This window comes from Eriocheir sinensis, chromosome 1 (assembly GCF_024679095.1).
Source record: "Eriocheir sinensis breed Jianghai 21 chromosome 1, ASM2467909v1, whole genome shotgun sequence".
Classification (NCBI taxonomy): Eukaryota; Metazoa; Arthropoda; class Malacostraca; order Decapoda; family Varunidae; genus Eriocheir; species Eriocheir sinensis.
In genome coordinates this window covers 14,719,811-14,737,521 of record NC_066509.1, presented here as the reverse complement: position 1 = coordinate 14,737,521, position 17,711 = coordinate 14,719,811, and the positions used below count along the sequence as shown (strand labels likewise).

Here is a 17,711-nt window from a genome sequence, read left to right as displayed (position 1 = left end):
ACCTGGAGTTTCCCCGCTCAGCCACGGTCTGATCACGTGTGCTGCAGACGCCTACCGACCTCATAAAGCTGTCAGGACGCTGCCGGGCTGGGCCAGTGACCTCCCAGCGCGCACATCACCATGACCCAGCGCTCTGACGCCTCCGTGCACGTGTTGCGGGTCGACAAGCTCGTGTTATTAACCCCTGCAGCAGCCGAGATGGCTACGGAGCAGCCCCAGTCCCCCCTGCAGGAGGAAGGTACCGCTACCCAGACACAAGAGGTAGCTACTCAGCCCCAGGAAAATGGACGGAAGAAGGCCGCCACCACTCTCCTCGATGAGGCGGTGGAGATGGACACACACACACACACACACACACACACACACACACACACACACACACACACACACACACACACACACACCTGGCTAATTACAGCCTTTATTATTTTGTTGCCACTAATGACCTAAGTAGCCTTGCCCCTCAATTAACACCGAAGCATCAGGTCATATAATCCCCTTTCCTTAATCTTCATCCCCTCAAAGTTCACTTCAAACGTAGCCTACCTGACCCTACCTTATCTGAGGTCCAAAGATCCTGCCAGCCCTGCCCCGTAATTTGAAAGCATTTGCCACCTGCACACACTCCACGCCCACAAAAAGTATATCCACAACCGCCCCGCACACCCACCCCGCAACCGCAAATTCAACCCATATCCTACCTGCACATTAAACGTGTAGTAAATCGTTCTTCTACACACACACACACACACACACACACACACGCACACGCACACACACTGGTGCCAGTTCCAGGTAACGCCCCCTTTTTATACATCGGCAGAAATACCAAGATGCTACAACGGTTAGGCGCCGATGTCCGTGAAACACCGGGAAGGCACCTAGGCAACTCCGTAACTTCATCGTGGTCGTCGTGGGTGGGTCGTGGGTTACCGGCTGTAACCGTGGTGATATACTGTCATTTTCCGTGGGCGCCGTAAGTGGGTCGGGAGGGTTCCGGGGTGGGATCGGGATTGGTCCGGGAACGTCGTTCTCGCTCCGGCGTACTACCCTTGTACATCGTTGTACAGCCGCCACATGGGTAATCCGGCAGTCAGATCGTGGCCAGAGGTCACGGTTTTACCACCTGCTCTCCGGGAGGCCATCGTGGACCACAAATCGTGAATGTGTGAACCCAGCATGTCCGTCCAGTGGGTGGCCGGACGGCGACCATGGTAAGATTCACGCCTTGACCTCACACTTGGAGGCAGGTCAAGACGCCGACCGGTGACCGACAGGCAATAATCAGTACGCGTCCTGTTGCAATGAGGACGGTGATTTCCCGTATCCACCTGGTTCTGACGTGCTCTGCACTGTCATACACTAGGAGAATTTTCAGTCCATACGTTATTATCAGTTGTTACAGTAATATTATCATCCAGTTATATTACACTTTTCTCATTCTTATTTCTGTAAATTACTTGTGAAAATATAATTACTTATAAAGATAATGAAAGTATTCTGTGCTTCACTGCAGCTGGTGAGGGATAGTTGTGACATCCCCCATTTGCCGTAGACATGCAAAAAATGCTCAAAGTCGTTTTAAAGCATTTCCATCAACTTGGGCAGAGCAAAAGATGAAATTACCAATCCTTTTTTATATGGATAAAGCCATTAGCGCTACAGACTCTCATTGTTTTTGCTGTGTACATCATGTCCTGCAGTACTTTATTTTCGTCAGGCAGAGGTGATCCATACGCATCTGGCCGTGTACTTGACCTGTGGAGCAGGTTGAGTCGGGCCGGAGCTTGGACGGGCTGGGGGGCATGAGACGTCACTTCTCAGGAACGTACCCGATTTCCGGTCAAGGGTGATTTGACCTACCACCAGTCGCCGCACAACTCGCCGTGTGGTGGAAGGCCGGACGTCGACCACGGCCAATGACAGATGCAAAGTGGACGGCGAACATCAGCGACCCCCTACTACCTGACGGGAACTAGACGGCGTCCTCTCGCTACCTGGTCGCCGTTCACCAGCTAATGGTCATACGTCGGCCACCGGTGACAGTCCGCTTGCCGTCCAGACGCAATCCATTCGGCAATCGGAAGGCAACATTTCTACGACCGGCAGAGACCTGAGAGGTCGGCTGGAGTGTTTTGGTCCCTCCAGCCGACCTTTTCTGTCGTGCGGCGGACGGAGACACATGACGATCGCACGCACGACCATGTGCGATTTCTCGAAACTTGCCTGTCGGTCACCGGTCGGTGTATGGGGGGCGTCTTGGCCTGACTCCAGGTGTGAGGTCAAGGTGTGAGGTCAAGGTGTGACTCTTACCATGGTCGCTGTCCGGTCACCCACTGGACGGACACTGGACGGACACTAAACGACCGCCGGTAGCCGTTCGGTCGCACGACTACTCTGCCACCTATGTGGTCGGGAAGCGGTAGGTGTGAATCGCAGCATTTTGGGGTCGCGGGTGGTCGTTAGCAGGTCGTAAAGTCAGTGGGACTTTAGCTTAAGACTATCCACATGCTGTCCTGAAGAGCACACATCAACCCGGACTCTAGAGGAGCCGTCCAAGTAAATCAAGAATGAGCTCCGGGGGGGCAGCATGAGCCAAGAATAGATGGCACCACTATAAACACTTGCCTGCCCCATTAAGGGCTTGGGCCGATCACCAGGCCCCTCAAGAAAGTCTACCGGCGCTAAAGGATAGCACGTAACAAAAAAAAAAAAAAATATATATATATTATATATATATATATATAGATATATATATATATAGATATATATATATATATATATATATATATATATATATATATATATATATATATATATATATCATGGTTGGCGGTTTAAATCAAATGGTTTAAACCAACTAATAAAACAATTTTTTTCTTTGTTAGTTTCATCAGTATTGTGGTTTTAACTATATGTAAGATTTTAATTATGTACAGCAGGGTTGGCTGTTTAAACCAGGGGTGTCAAACTCAAAACCCTTTGAGGGCCAACAAGGGTAGAAAATACATTGACAAGATTGAAGTTACCGTGATACCGCGGGGCATTTATGACTATCCCGCGGGCCATGAGTTTGACACCCCTGGTTTAAACCAAAAAAACATCAATAAAAGCAGTGTTTTTTGTGAATCTTTTTTAGTTTTATCAGGTATTGTGGTTTTAATTATATATGGTTTTATTATTTTTTATTATGCACAGTCATGTTACTAACACCAGGATGAAAACGTCAGTTGGTAAACTCAAATCTCCAGTCAAATGCTGTAACTCAAGAGTAACTGAAAACATAATTTTGGTACATTATATATATATATATATATATATATATATATATATATATATATATATATATATATATATATATATATATATATATATATATATATATATATATATATATATATATATATATATATATATATATATATATATATATATATATATATATATATATATATATATATATATATATATATATATATATATATATATATATATATACCAAAATTATGTTTTCAGTTACTCATTTGACTGAGATTTGAGTTTACTAACTGACGCTTTCATCCTGGTGTTAGTAAAATGACTGTGCATAATAAAAAATAATAAAACCACATATAATTAAAACCACAATACCTGATGAAACTAAAAAAGATTCACAAAAAACACTGCTTTTATTGATGTTTTTTTGGTTTAAACCAGGGGTGTCATAAATGGCCCGCGGGATAGTCATAAATGGCCCGCGGTATCACGGTAACTTCAATCTTGTCAATGTATTTTCCACCCTTGTTGTCCCCCATGACGGCACTTCAGAGCATGAATTGGGCCTCCAAGGGTTTTGAGTTTGACACCCCTGGTTTAAACTGCCAACCCTGCTGTACATAATTAAAATCTTACATATAGTTAAAACCACAATACTTATGAAACTAACAAAGATACACACAAAAGAAAAAAAAAATGGTTTTATTAGTTCGTTTAAACCACTGTTTTTTTTATTGGTTTAAACCATTTGTGGCTTAGTGCAGTACAGTATGTTATATGCATTTGCTCAGTAAGTTTCAGAAAACAATAAGTATGAATAAGTATTGTACTACATTTGAATTTACACATAATTTAGCTACCAGTATTTTTCTGTATGCATTGTTGGAAAGTATTTTTTTAAAACAATTTATCTGCTGTTTAGTGAAGTGGCAAATATATATATATATATATATATATATATATATATATATATATATATATATATATATATATATATATATATATATATATATATATATATATATATATATATATATATATATATATATATATATATGTTTGCCACTTCACTAAACAGCAGATAAATTGTTTAAAAAACAGGAAAGCCCCTCTCTCTCTCTTACAACTGTTTTTGTAGCATGCAACTGGAAAATTAGAAGAGGTCATCCATGTTTTACTACTCTTTAACATTGCAATTAAAAAGCATGTTAGAGAAGCTGCACTTTGCCTCTTTTACAGATTGCATGAAGATCAAATGAATATTTTGCTAAATCCATCTCTAAATATATCTATAATTCCTTTTCAAACTCATATATGTATATACGGATAGTATTACTGGAATAAACATACTGAAAAAAAAAAGAAAAAAAAAAAAAAGAAAAAAGGTTTAAAGCAAAAAAAACCTGGTTTAAACAAAATAAAAAGTTTTTTTTAAACCATTGGTTTTTGCCAACCCTGATATATATATATATATATATATATATATATATATATATATATATATATATATATATATATATATATATATATATATATATATATATATATATATATATATATATATATCAAATACGAACAACGGCAATTCTTTTTGTCTTAATACTTATAACCCTATTTTCCCCCGCCGCTTGAGGCAAATGAAGAATAGAGCCAATGGGCTGTGCAAAGGTGGGCAATTCTGAGACACCATCATCACCCCATTATCAGCCATTACTAGTCCACGGCAGACCAAAGGCATTCTCAACGTTCTGACCCCTCTCACTGTCTGACCTTGGTGTACTCCCTCTTACTGAGATAAATCGCTTCTTGGTTTGGTATACTCAGACGATTCCGCCTCTCACCTCAACAATTTCCAAGGGCTGAAAAGGAGATTAATCAAGTTCTTGTGAGTATTTTTTCACGTTCATTGCACTGAAGCTTCGTCAAACTACCATCAGGGTAACGAAACTATCCATGGAAATCCCCACAACTCCTATGAAAGCCTTGTCAAATGTGTGTGCATGGGCGGTGAAATGTTTGAGAAGAAAGGAGCTCATCACTAGACGAGGCGCCAGACCAGGCAAGAATATCATAATCACAACACGGAAATGCACAAAACATCTCGGGAGCGCGTGATCCTGCTGGTGATGAACTCCGACAAGACCACTTCAGGCTGAGGGTTCGACGTATGCAAGGTACAGCCATCACCTCCAAGGCACCATAGCACTGAAAATAACTGTCTCTCTGTCTGTTCGTCTCTCTCTCTCTCTCTCTCTCTCTCTCTCTCGCCTATTTTTCTTTCTTTCTTGTTTGCTTGCATTGTTTCGTTCTCCTTTTATTATTTTTTTGTAGCATTTTATTCTCGCACATACACGGTCATTGAAAGTATGTATGTATGTATGTATGTATTTACGAATGTAGATAGGCAGATAGATAGATAGATAGATTGATAGGCAAATATTTAGATTTTTTTTTTTTTTTTTTTTTACATTGCAGCCTATTGCGCCGGTAGGCTTCATCCCGGTGGATCCTGATGGTCGGTCCAAGGCTTCTTTCCGGTGGGTCCTGATGGTCGGCCCAGCCCGTTCTGGCGCAGGCGAGTGTTTATAGTGGCGCCATCTTGCATTGGCTCATGCTGCCCTCCCAGAGCTCATCTTTGATCCTAGAATCTAGAGTCCGGGTAGATAGGTGGTCTTCTGGACAGCATGTGGGTAGTTTTAAGCCACTCGGCGGCGGCTGAAAAATCCCAGCTTGGTGGCACCGGGCGGGGATTGAACTCGCGTCCTCCTGAACACGAGGCCGTTACTTTGACGACTCAGCCACCGGGAGTGGGTATGTGGGAATGCACGTATGGATGTATGTATGTGTGTGTGTGTGTGTGTGTGTGTGTGTGTGTGTGTGTGTGTGTGCTGGAACGTCTTTCTGCTAACACACACAAACACACAGACACATACACACACAAATAAAAAAAACACCACCTCGTCCTTTCGGCACCACTGCTTTTGATGCGTAGCCAACGAGGTGAATACAACCTCTCAAACGATGGCAATAACAGCAACACACCACCACCATCACCGGCTCCACACCCACCACCACTACAGCCCCCAACCACCACCACCACCACGGCCCCCCACCATCACCACCACCATGACCACTCACCGCCCCCAAGCCTCCCCCAACCACCACCACCACCGGCTCCACACCCACCACCACGGCCCCCCAAGCCTCCCCCAACCACCATCACCACCACCACCATGACCACTCACCGCCCCCAAGCCTCCCCCAACCACCACCATCACCACCTTGTCTAGCCGTATGATCCTCTAGTCCCGTGAACACATCTCAAGCGACTGTCATGTAGGCTATTTATACCTCTGCTCAGCCGGATAATTTAATATGTGGGGGTAGAGGATGACAGACTGGCAGACGGATGATTGAACCCAACTGGAGAATGTGGGAGAGCATCTATTAACTTCTTGGTACGTCTCCTAGGTTATATTTGAGGCGGTAGTGGACAGGAAGTGAAGGAGAGAACACACTGTCACACACTGTCACACACACACACACACACACACACACACACACACACACATGAAACAGACGAGCACCTCCTAATAATTATAAGAAAAAACGAACCCAGCGAATGAAAAGAAGAAAGAAACAACCAAAGCAAAGCAACGGTATCAAGAGACAGCGTAGTGGTGGTGGTGGTGGTGGTGATGGTTGGGTGTGAATGGTAGTGGTGGTGGTGGTGGTAGTGGAAGTGGTGATATTGTAGGTGTTGGGTTAGTGGTGTTGGTGGTGGTAGTGGTAATGTTGTTGTTGGTGGTGGTTGTGGCGGTAGTGGGTGTAGCAGTTGTGGTGGTAGTGTTTGTGGTGGTGATGGTGGTGGAGGTGGTGACGATGGTGGTGGAGGTGGTGGTGATGGTGATGGAAGTGGTAGTGGTGGAGGTGCAGAGCCTTGCCTTACCTCGTTCTCCTCATCACTCGTAATTCAACCCCTGACCTTGTGTGTGTGTGTGTGTGTGTGTGTGTGTGTGTGTGTGTGTGTGTGTGTTGCCGAGGTGACACATGATACATTTAAGCGCGAGGGATGGGGTGATACATAAGCTCAGCCCTCCCAGGTAACACACAGTAATGGGGTGTAATGGACGCGTCGGCAGGTGTGTGTGTGTGTGTACTCGGTCATGGTGGTGGACGCAGCAGGGGACATGAAGGGTGTAAGGGCTGTATTTTAAGACACCATCGCTTCTCACATCGACTATTTCTAAAGGTCAAAGAGGGGATCAATCGGGTCTTCATGAGTGTTTTTTAAGTCTCATGGCACAGAAGAAGGGTTAAACTACCACCAGGGTCATAAAACTACCCCTGGAGAGGCCTACAGCTCCTACGAAAGCCATGTCAAATATGTGAACTTGGGCGACGAAATGTTTTAAAATACGACCCTAAATCACTGCTCGTCAAACTTTTCTTCCAGCAGCCCAGGTTTTCTTTTTAACAGCCAATATGAAGCCTCTTGTCAATATTGCAACTTACACGTCAAACTTTTCTTACTGCAGCCCATATATACTTTTTACAAGCCAATTTGAAGCCTCTTGTCAGTATTGCAACTTACACGTCAAACTTTTCTTACTGCAGCCCATATATACTTTTTACAAGCCAATTTGAAGCCTCTTGTCAGTACTGCAACTTACACGTCAAACTTTTCTTACTGCAGCCCATATATACTTTTTACAAGCCAATTTGAAGCCTCTTGTCAGTACTGCAACTTACACGTCAAACTTTTCTTACTGCAGCCCATATATACTTTTTACCAGCCAATTGTGAAGCCTCTTGTCAGTACTGCATCTTACACGTCAAACTTCTCTTACTGCAGCCCATATTTACTTTTTACCAGCCAAGTGTGAAACCTCTTGTCAGTACTGCATCTTACACGTCAAACTTTTCTTACTGCAGCCCATATATACTTTTTACAAGCCAATTTGAAGCCTCTTGTCGGTACTCCATCTTACACGTCAAACTTTTCTTACTGCAGCCCATATATACTTTTTACCAGCCAATTGTGAAGCCTCTTGTCAGTACTGCATCTTACACGTCAAACTTCTCTTACTGCAGCCCAGGTTTGTTTACTTTTTACCAGCCAATATGAAGCCCCTAGTCAATATAGAATCTTACACGTCAAACTTCTCTACTGCAGCCCAGGTTTGTTTACTTTTAACCAGCCAATATGAAGCCCCTAGTCAGTATAGAATCTTACACGTCAAACTTCTCTTACTGCAGCCCAGGTTTGTTTACTTTTAACCAGCCAATATGAAGCCCCTAGTCAATATAGAATCTTACACGTCAAACTTCTCTTACTGCAGCCCAGGTTTGTTTACTTTTTACCAGCCAATATGAAGCCCCTAGTCAGTATAGAATCTTACACGTCAAACTTCTTACTGCAGCCCAGGTTTACTTTTTACCACTCATTTTAAAGCCTCTTGCCAGTACTGCGTCTTACAAATAAATCACTGTTCGTCAAACTTTTCTTACTGCAGCCCATATATACTTTTTACCAGCCAATATGAAGCCCCTTGTCAGTATAGAATCTTACACGTCAAACTTCTCTTACTGCAGGCCAGGTTTACTTTTTACCACTCATTTTAAAGCCTCTTGCTGTGTAGCCTACTTCTCTCTGTATATTTTTTCAGCCCGTATCGGCGCCTCAGTTCGCCTGTTTGAAAAGCCTCTCGTAAAAGCTGCGGGGATTTTCATGGACTGTTTTGTGATCCTAGTGATAGCTTTAAACAACTTCTGCACCTTGAGAGGGAAAATCACCCGTGAAAACCCGGTTAATCTTCTCTGTGGCCTTGGAAAATAGTCGTCATGATGGGAACCCGATACGTTTCAGAATATGGACTTTTAACCCATTATTGACGAAGTGGTGGTCCAGCCCATCGCGGAGCCTTCATCATCTCACACAGTCACACTTTTCTCAATTGCAGGATAACCTTCCGTTCGGACCTAAAGCTTCTCGACAGATCCTGTGTTCCTCCCGTCGCCAGGTACAAGATCCATATGTCAGGAGGTGCAGATTAAAATAGCAGGAGGGTGACGTAAGGTAGGTAGCAGTTGGTAATAGTAGATAAGCCGGTAAGCTGCACTCTATCAGTATACGAAAAAAGGCTATATTCAATGATGACCAGTTTTCTGACCATATAAAAATATTTGAGAGAGAGAGAGAGAGAGAGAGAGATAGGTCAGCTAGATAGAGGAGCCAAATAAACATCTATAAGTGCTTGTGTGGGCAGCAGCTGAAGGGGATTATGAGCATGTGTGTTCTCTCTTTCTACGTAAACTCACTCGGAAAGAGAGAAATTAAAAAGAATACTGAAAGGCGACACCGACTGCGACTGACTGATGAAATGGAGCGATGAATCCTTGAACTCGCCTGGCGGGGAACGTAAAATGAAATTAAATATGCAGAGCGAGAGGAAGGAAAAAGGAAGAGGCACGAGGGTGATTGGCGGACAGGCAGACAGGCAGGCAGATAGACAGGCAGGCGGCAGGGCGAATACTGAATAGAGGAAGGGAGGGAGAGGGAAAGAGGGACGTGTTTGGCATGGAAAACCAGAAAAAAAATAAAGAAACGAAGTAGAGGAAGCAGCTGCCGTCAGAGAGCGACACTGTTTTTGACACACTTGCAGGGAAAGGTAAAGTTGAGAGCATACGCTGTTAGCTGCGCGTGGCCGCGGTGCTTATCTCCATACCAGTGGCCCTTGAACCTAGTAGGTGAGAACCCATTAACCCGGGACACAGGGCCAGTGCAACATCCGGGTAACCGCACTTACCTTCCCCATGTGTCCCCAGGTTCCCATTTATTGATTATCCCGAAAGGAAGGATGAAGGGCTGGGTGAGCTGCGCGTCGACTGTCCAGGCCGGGACTAGGACCCAGGCCCGCAGATTCATTAAGAATGCTAACCACGGTATCACGGAGACGCAGGAAAGGACGACATGCATTACGTATTTGTTATTTCCCTTTCTCTATTATCTTCTACATTCTATGACGAGATTACTTTAACAATAGTACATTGTCGCACGATACAATAACATGAGTTCCTTAACGATGTACAGATTTAGTAGTGAAAATATACTCATGATGCATGGATGTATTTTCGATTTAATGAAACGCTTAAGGTGCTACTACAAGGAAAAGTTCATCTAATTTCATTTCTAACACATTGATGCTCGTTTTTTCGGCTGGGGAGCGGCGCAGTGCTGATGGTTCTTTGATCTAGTTTTGTCCTTGTCACAGTACTGCCTACATATGGGCTATACTTTGAAAAAAAATAACATCAAGGACACTTGAACCCGCCGGTGTTTTCTGTCAGCCACTTCACATTCACATCATAAAAGAAAATAATGTTAAAGACTGCCAACGACAAAGGATGATATAACTACCACCACTCTGTAAGCTTACTCTGAAAAAATAACGCCAAGGAAACACGAGCCCGCCAGTGTTTTGTCTCAGCCACTTCACATTCACAGCTTATAAGAAAAAATGTTTAAGTCTGCCAACGAGAAGGGGTACATTTACCTTCCTTAAACGCTGACCTTGTTGACACCGAGGAGCGACGGGTTTACACTGACTACCCCGGGTGTTTGTTACAGTGTTTAGTGATGAGGGTGTGAAACAGTCTAACGAGCTAACACACACACACACACACACACACACACACACACACACGAGGAGGATGAGAAGTAAGAGGAGGAAGATAGTTGAAGTATTAAGTAGTATAATAATAATAGTAGTAGTAATAGTAGTAGTAGTAGTAGTAGTAGTAGGAATGAGGCTGATATGATGATTTACTCAAACAACAGCTAACGGAACCGCCGCATGAAAGGGAAATTATACTATTGAGGCAACTTGTGTTTGATGCGTGTGAAAACATGCCGACTCAATGCACCGAAGTCACGTCCGTCTCTCTCCCTCTCTCTCTCTCTCTCTCTCTCTGAAAAGTATTGTTCGCAGAAAAGACAGGAAGGGGCGGTAAATAAAACATACACAAACAGAAAACAACCATCTCACATCATCGGACTCCTCCCCCTTTGTGTCCTCTCATGACCTCCACCCCCTATAAAAAAAAGATAAGGCACACAACACTCATCACAGTCTCCTCCTTTCGTATCAGTGGTGAGTTTCTCGAGCACCTACTGGTCTTGTTTCTACACCGAAGATGCTAAACTGAATTCTTGCTCTTGACTAGTTTTCACCCATGTTCATAGGGGGTCGCTGTTTGGAGGTTGTGGCTAATGGTTTGGGTGCCCTTCCTGACGACACGTGGCGGCACTGGGGTTCGAACCGCCTCGCCCTGCCTCTTGACTTGTATGGCTTGACGCTACACTGAATGTGAATGTGGGAGTAAACCACAAGCCACAAAGAAGCACAGCCGGTGCGTGACCAAACACAAGCAAAGAGGGATTTACGTACTAAGAGTGAACGCACGGCAGCTATCACACGGAGATCTAACTCGCGGGTCTTCATTCATGTGGTGCGGGTCACTATAGGTAAAGTTGGAGGGGTACGCTATAGCTGCGCGTGGCCGCGGTGCTCTTCTCCGTTGCATTGGCCCTTGTGCCAGTGCGACATCCGGGTTATCACAGTCTACCTTCCCCAGGTTTCCATTTATCGACCTGCCCAAGAGGGACGATGAACAGCTGGGTGAGCTGCACGCCGACTACCCGGTCCGGGACTCGAACCCGGACCCGCGGATTCGCAGCTAGTCACGCTAACCACTGGACCACGGAAGCGCATAGAAAATAATATTTAACACATGTTTGGTAAATACTTCCCGCCTTCAAGTCATTCTCTAGGCACAGTGTTCTTCATTTAATGTAACTGCGATCTAGTTTTATCTTGGCATCAATCTCAAGACACATGCCAGTCTCTAGACGTTACTTAGAACTTGTGCTTCCCTCTCGTCGTCTAGTATTCAATTAGCGAAGTGGCGACCCGGGTCGGTGAGAGCTTAGTCGATCGCGTATTAACATTGTGCCAAGACTTGTACTTTGCTCCAAAGTACTTCCGTAGGTCGGAGTTCTTAGACCCTTTCGCCTATCACAGCAACTATTACCAAAGGTCGAAAAGGAGACTAATTGGGTTTTAATGAGTGTTACTCCGCGTTCATGGTACACAAGAATGGTCGAACTACCAACGGGGTCATAACAATACTTATAGAAATGCTCCAAACCGCTACGAATGCCTTGTCAAATGTGTGTGTGCTTGGGCGCCGAAATGTTAAAGAATATGACCCTCAGAGCCGCATGTGTTTTCTTCTGCTGCCTGGTGTTTGGTTATGTGTAAAGAATCGGCGACCCATTAAACATATAACTATAGTTTATCGCGACTCAGTATAATTAGATAGGAGCAGCGAGTAGCAGGCTTTTTTTTATTAGTTTCCTTTTTTGTGTGCCCTTGAGCTGTCTCCTTTGTTGTAAAAAATAAATAAATAAATAAATAAATAAATGTCGCAACCTCTCAAGAAACCAGCGTTGAGACACTTACCCGGCTGAAGCATGGCGTTGAACTTCTGCGAGAGCACCATGACGTCCTGAAGGCGCTCCTGGTTGAGCATCTCGGCGTGGTACAGCCTCTCCCGCAGCTCGGCCACCCTCTGCACTAGCGCCTGTTCCCCGCTCAGGTCTGCAACGCAACCAAAGACATGCTGCGTTATAGTAAAGTCTGATTAAGTCTCTCTCTCTCTCTCTCTCTCTCTCTCTCTCTCTCTCTCTCTCTCTCTCTCTATCTCTCTCTCACGTTGCAACCAAAGACATGCTGCGATATATTAAAGTCTGATTAAGTCTCTCTCTCTCTCTCTCTCTCTCTCTCTCTCTCTCTCTCTCTATCTCTCTCACTTTTCAACCAAAGACTTGCTGCGTTATAGTATTGTCTGTATAAGTCTCTCTCTCTCTCTCTCTCTCTCTCTCTCTCTCTCTCTCTCTCTCTCTCTCTCTCTCACGTTGCAACCAAAGACATGCTGCGTTATAGTATTGTCTGTTTAAGTCTCTCTCTCTCTCTCTCTCTCTCTCTCTCTCTCTCTCTCTCTCTCTCTCTCTCTCTCTCTCTCTCTCTCTCTCTCTCTCTCTCTCTCTCTCTCTCACACGTTGCAACCAAAGACATGCTGCGTTATAGTAAAGTCTGTATAGTCTCTCTCTCTCTCTCTCTCTCTCTCTCTCTCTCTCTCTCTCTCTCTCTCTCTCTCTCTCTCTCTCTCTCTCTCTCTCTCTCTCTCTCTCTCTCACACACACACACACACACACACACACACACACACCTGTCATTTGGGAGTTTCGCAAGAGGAAAATAAATACATACACACACACACACACACACACACACACACACACACACACACACACACACACACACACACACACACACACACACCTGCTATTCCGAACAAATTCTCACTGCATGCATGATTTCCGTGAGCAGCATTATTTATATATTTATTTTTTCTCCTGTGAGTCAATGCCTTCAACCCGGAAGTAGAACAGCAACTCTGTCTGGTGAAGAGAGGCACACGCAACTAAAAAAAAAAAAAAAAAAAAAAAAAAAAAAAAAAAAAAAAAAATAAATAAATAAAAAATTCAGTAGCAACATCGATACGCCTTTGCTTCACCGTGTCCAACAACCGCTCAACTACTGTGAAAAAATAAATAAATAAATAAAATGAGAGAGGGGAAATGTAGCAATGGGTGACGTATTGGTAGAGTGCGATCGGTAGACAAGTAAAAGTATCCAAGGAAATAGTGAGTCACAAAACAACAACGGTGACTGGAGCTGAATAAATCGCCGTCTTTTGGGGTTACTAAATAGTTTCTAGCACGTATGCATATGACCGTATAATGAGCCACGCTGGGCGCTAGGAAAAGGAAGGAGGGAAGGAGGGAAAGAGATGGGGGAGTTAGGTAGAAGGGAAAGGGGTACTAGGAAAAGGAAGGGAAAGGGGACTGGGGTGTCAGGAAGAAGGGAAATGGGTAGGACCTAGGTGATGGGGGAGTGAAGGAAAGGGAAAGGGGAAAGCGCAGGGGAGATGGGCGTTAGGAAAGAAAAGGGAGAAAGGGTTAGAATGATGTAGGGGAGGAAAACGGGGAAGCGCAAGAGGGTGCAGGTCAGGAAGGAGGATGGAAACAGATGGAGGCAAAGGAAAAAGAAAAAGAATAAGGAATGAGAGAGGGGTGTCAAAAAAGAAAGGAGGAGGTAAGATATTGGGGAGAGGAAGGGTAAAGGAAAGGGGTAGGGGAGTCGATTCCAGAGGGGATGAGAAGCATGGGAGGGAGGCAGCTGGTGCGTGTGAGCGGCTCAAGACGGCAGCTGCAGGGGACTTAAGCACGAGAATATTTGATGTTTACGTTTTCTTTGCTTGCTGCTTTTCTTTCAGTATTGCGAGCTTCTTTTTTTAGCGTAAAGGAAGGAGCTCGAGCGCAAAAGCAAATAAAAGCCTACAAACCCGCGAACATTGCTCCTGTTAACGGAAGTAGAGGAGAGGCCAAAATAAAGATCAGTTTCGGATGGAGAGGTGTCTTGATACTCCTCTCTTCCTGCTAGCTAGTATTTCCAAAGCGAGGAGGTCAATGTATAGATATCTACGGCTTCCTATCTTTTTCTAATGCATACATGAAGTTATTAATCAGTTGCCAAGTCTCCGTCTGCCTTAATTATGTATGTTTTTTTTTTTTGTGTGTGTGTATGTATGAATGTGTCAGGGAGAAGGGAAAGAGGTGTTAGGAAGGGGAAGGGGAGGGGGATGGGAGTGTCAGGAAGAAGGGAATGGGATGGAAAGGAAAAGAAGAGGAAGGGGTTGTCAGGTAGAAGGGGAATGGGAAGGATTTGGGGAGGAGGGAAGCTTGCCAGGGTTATGAAGGCATGTCTGTGTAAGTGGCAGCTCTTTTTATAGTGGTACAATCTTGTATTATCAAATCGTTGGTGTCAGTTATCTCCACGCTGTCCTCTCAGTAACACAACTTGCCAGGGTTATCAAGGCGAATATGTTGAAGTGCAAGCTATTTTTTAGTGTTACAAGCTTGTATTATCAAATCGTGGGTCACCTTTACTGCTGTGTTCAAAGGAGGTGTGGTGCTGTGTTCATAGGTATGGTGCTGTGTTCAAAGGTGTGGTGCTGTGTTCAAAGGTGTGGTGCTGTGTTCAAAGGTATGGTGCTGGGTTCAAAGGTGTGGTGCTGTGTTCAAAGGTGTGGTGCTGTGTTCAAAGGTGTGGTGCTGGGTTCAAAGGTGTGGTGCTGTGTTCAAAGGAGTGGTGCTGTGTTCAAAGGTATGGTGCTGGGTTCAAAGGTGTGGTGCTGTGTTCAAAGGTGTGGTGCTGTGTTCAAAGGTATGGTGCTGGGTTCAAAGGTGTGGTGCTGTGTTCAAAGGTGTGGTGCTGTGTTCAAAGGTATGGTGCTGGGTTCAAAGGTGTGGTGCTGTGTTCAAAGGTGTGGTGCTGTGTTCAAAGGTGTGGTGCTGTGTTCATAGGTATGGTGCTGTGTTCAAAGGTGTGGTGCTGGGTTCAAAGGTGTGGTGCTGTGTTCAAAGGTGTGGTGCTGTGTTCAAAGGTGTGGTGCTGTGTTCAAAGGTGTGGTGCTGTGTTCAAAGGTGAGGTGCTGTGTTCTCAAAGGTGTGGTGCTGTGTTCAAAGGTGTGGTGATGGGTTCAAAGGTGTGGTGCTGTGTTCAAAGGTATGGTGCTGGGTTCACAGGTGTGGTGCTGTGTTCAAAGGTGTGGTGCTGTGTTCAAAGGTGTGGTGCTGTGTTCAAAGGTGTGGTGCTGTGTTCAAAGGTGTGGTGCTGTGTTCAAAGGTGTGGTGCTGTGTTCAAAGGTGTGGTGCTGGGTTCAAATGTGTGGTGCTGTGTTCAAAGGTGAGGTGCTGTGTTCAAAGGTGTGGTGCTGTGTTCAAAGGTGTGGTGCTGTGTTCAAAGGTGTGGTGCTGTGTTCAAAGGTGTGGTGCTGTGTTCAAAGGTATGGTGGTGGGTTCAAAGGTGTGGTGCTGTGTTCAAAGGTGTGGTGCTGTGTTCAAAGGTGTGGTGCTGTGTTCAAAGGTATGGTGGTGGGTTCAAAGGTGTGGTGCTGTGTTCAAAGGTGTGGTGCTGTGTTCAAAGGTGTGGTGCTGTGTTCAAAGGTGAGGTGCTGTGTTCAAAGGTGTGGTGCTGTGTTCAAAGGTGAGGTGCTGTGTTCAAAGGTGTGGTGCTGTGTTCAAAGGTATGGTGGTGGGTTCAAAGGTGTGGTGCTGTGTTCAAAGGTGTGGTGCTGTGTTCAAAGGTATGGTGCTGGGTTCAAAGGTGTGGTGCTGGGTTCAAAGGTGTGGTGCTGTGTTCAAAGGTGTGGTGCTGTGTTCAAAGGTGAGGTGCTGTGTTCAAAGGTGTGGTGCTGTGTTCAAAGGTATGGTGCTGTGTTCAAAGGTGAGGTGCTGTGTTCAAAGGTGTGGTGCTGTGTTCAAAGGTGTGGTGCTGTGTTCAAAGGTATGGTGCTGGGTTCAAAGGCGTGGTGCTGGGTTCAAAGGTGAGGTGCTGTGTTCAAAGGTGTGGTGCTGTGTTCAAAGGTGTGGTGCTGTGTTCAAAGGTATGGTGCTGGGTTCAAAGGTGTGGTGCTGTGTTCAAAGGTGAGGTGCTGTGTTCAAAGGTGTGGTGCTGTGTTCAAAGATGTGGTGCTGGGTTCAAAGGTGTGGTGCTGTGTTCAAAGGTGAGGTGCTGTGTTCAAAGGTGTGGTGCTGTGTTCAAAGGTGTGGTGCTGTGTTCAAAGGTGTGGTGCTGTGTTCAAAGGTGTGGTGCTGTGTTCAAAGGTGTGGTGCTGGGTTCAAAGGTGTGGTGCTGTGTTCAAAGGTATGGTGCTGGGTTCAAAGGTGTGGTGCTGTGTTCAAAGGTGTGGTGCTGTGTTCAAAGGTGTGGTGCTGTGTTCAAAGGTGTGGTGCTGTGTTCAAAGGTGTGGTGCTGTGTTCAAATGTGTGGTGCTGTGTTCAAATGTGTGGTGTGGTGCTGTGTTCAAATGTGTGGTGTGGTGCTGTGTTCAAATGTGTGGTGTGGTGCTGTGTTCAAATGTGTGGTGTGGTGCTGTGTTCAAATGTGTGGTGTGGTGCTGTGTTCAAAGGTGTGGTGCTGTGTTCAAAGGTGTGGTGTGGTGCTGTGTTCAAAGATGTGGTGCTGTGTTCAAAGGTGTGGTGCTGTGTTCAAAGGTGTGGTGCTGTGTTCAAAGGTGTGGTGCTGTGTTCAAAGGTGTGGTGCTGTGTTCAAAGGTGTGGTGTGGTGCTGTGTTCAAAGGTGTGGTGTTGAGTTCAAAGGTGTGGTGCTGTGTTCAAAGGTGTGGTGTTGAGTTCAAAGGTGTGGTGTTGAGTTCAAAGGTGTGGTGCTGTGTTCAAAGGTGTGGTGCTGTGTTCAAAGGTGTGGTGCTGGGTTCAAAGGTGTGGTGCTGTGTTCAAAGGTGTGGTGCTGGGTTCAAAGGTGTGG

At 45.0% G+C, this 17,711-nt stretch overlaps 1 protein-coding gene across 5 annotated transcripts in view; it reads right to left on the bottom strand.

The window, feature by feature from the left end:
* Nucleotides 1–17,711, bottom strand: part of LOC126995382 (alpha-1,3-mannosyl-glycoprotein 4-beta-N-acetylglucosaminyltransferase A-like) — a 116,382-nt gene that overhangs the window by 36,054 nt on the left and 62,617 nt on the right. For all 5 annotated transcript variants that reach the window (XM_050854892.1, XM_050854893.1, XM_050854889.1 and 2 more), the window contains exon 3: nucleotides 12,780–12,917. In XM_050854892.1, the coding sequence (XP_050710849.1) occupies nucleotides 12,780–12,917 (138 nt within the window). The remainder of the gene's footprint in view (nucleotides 1–12,779; nucleotides 12,918–17,711) is intronic.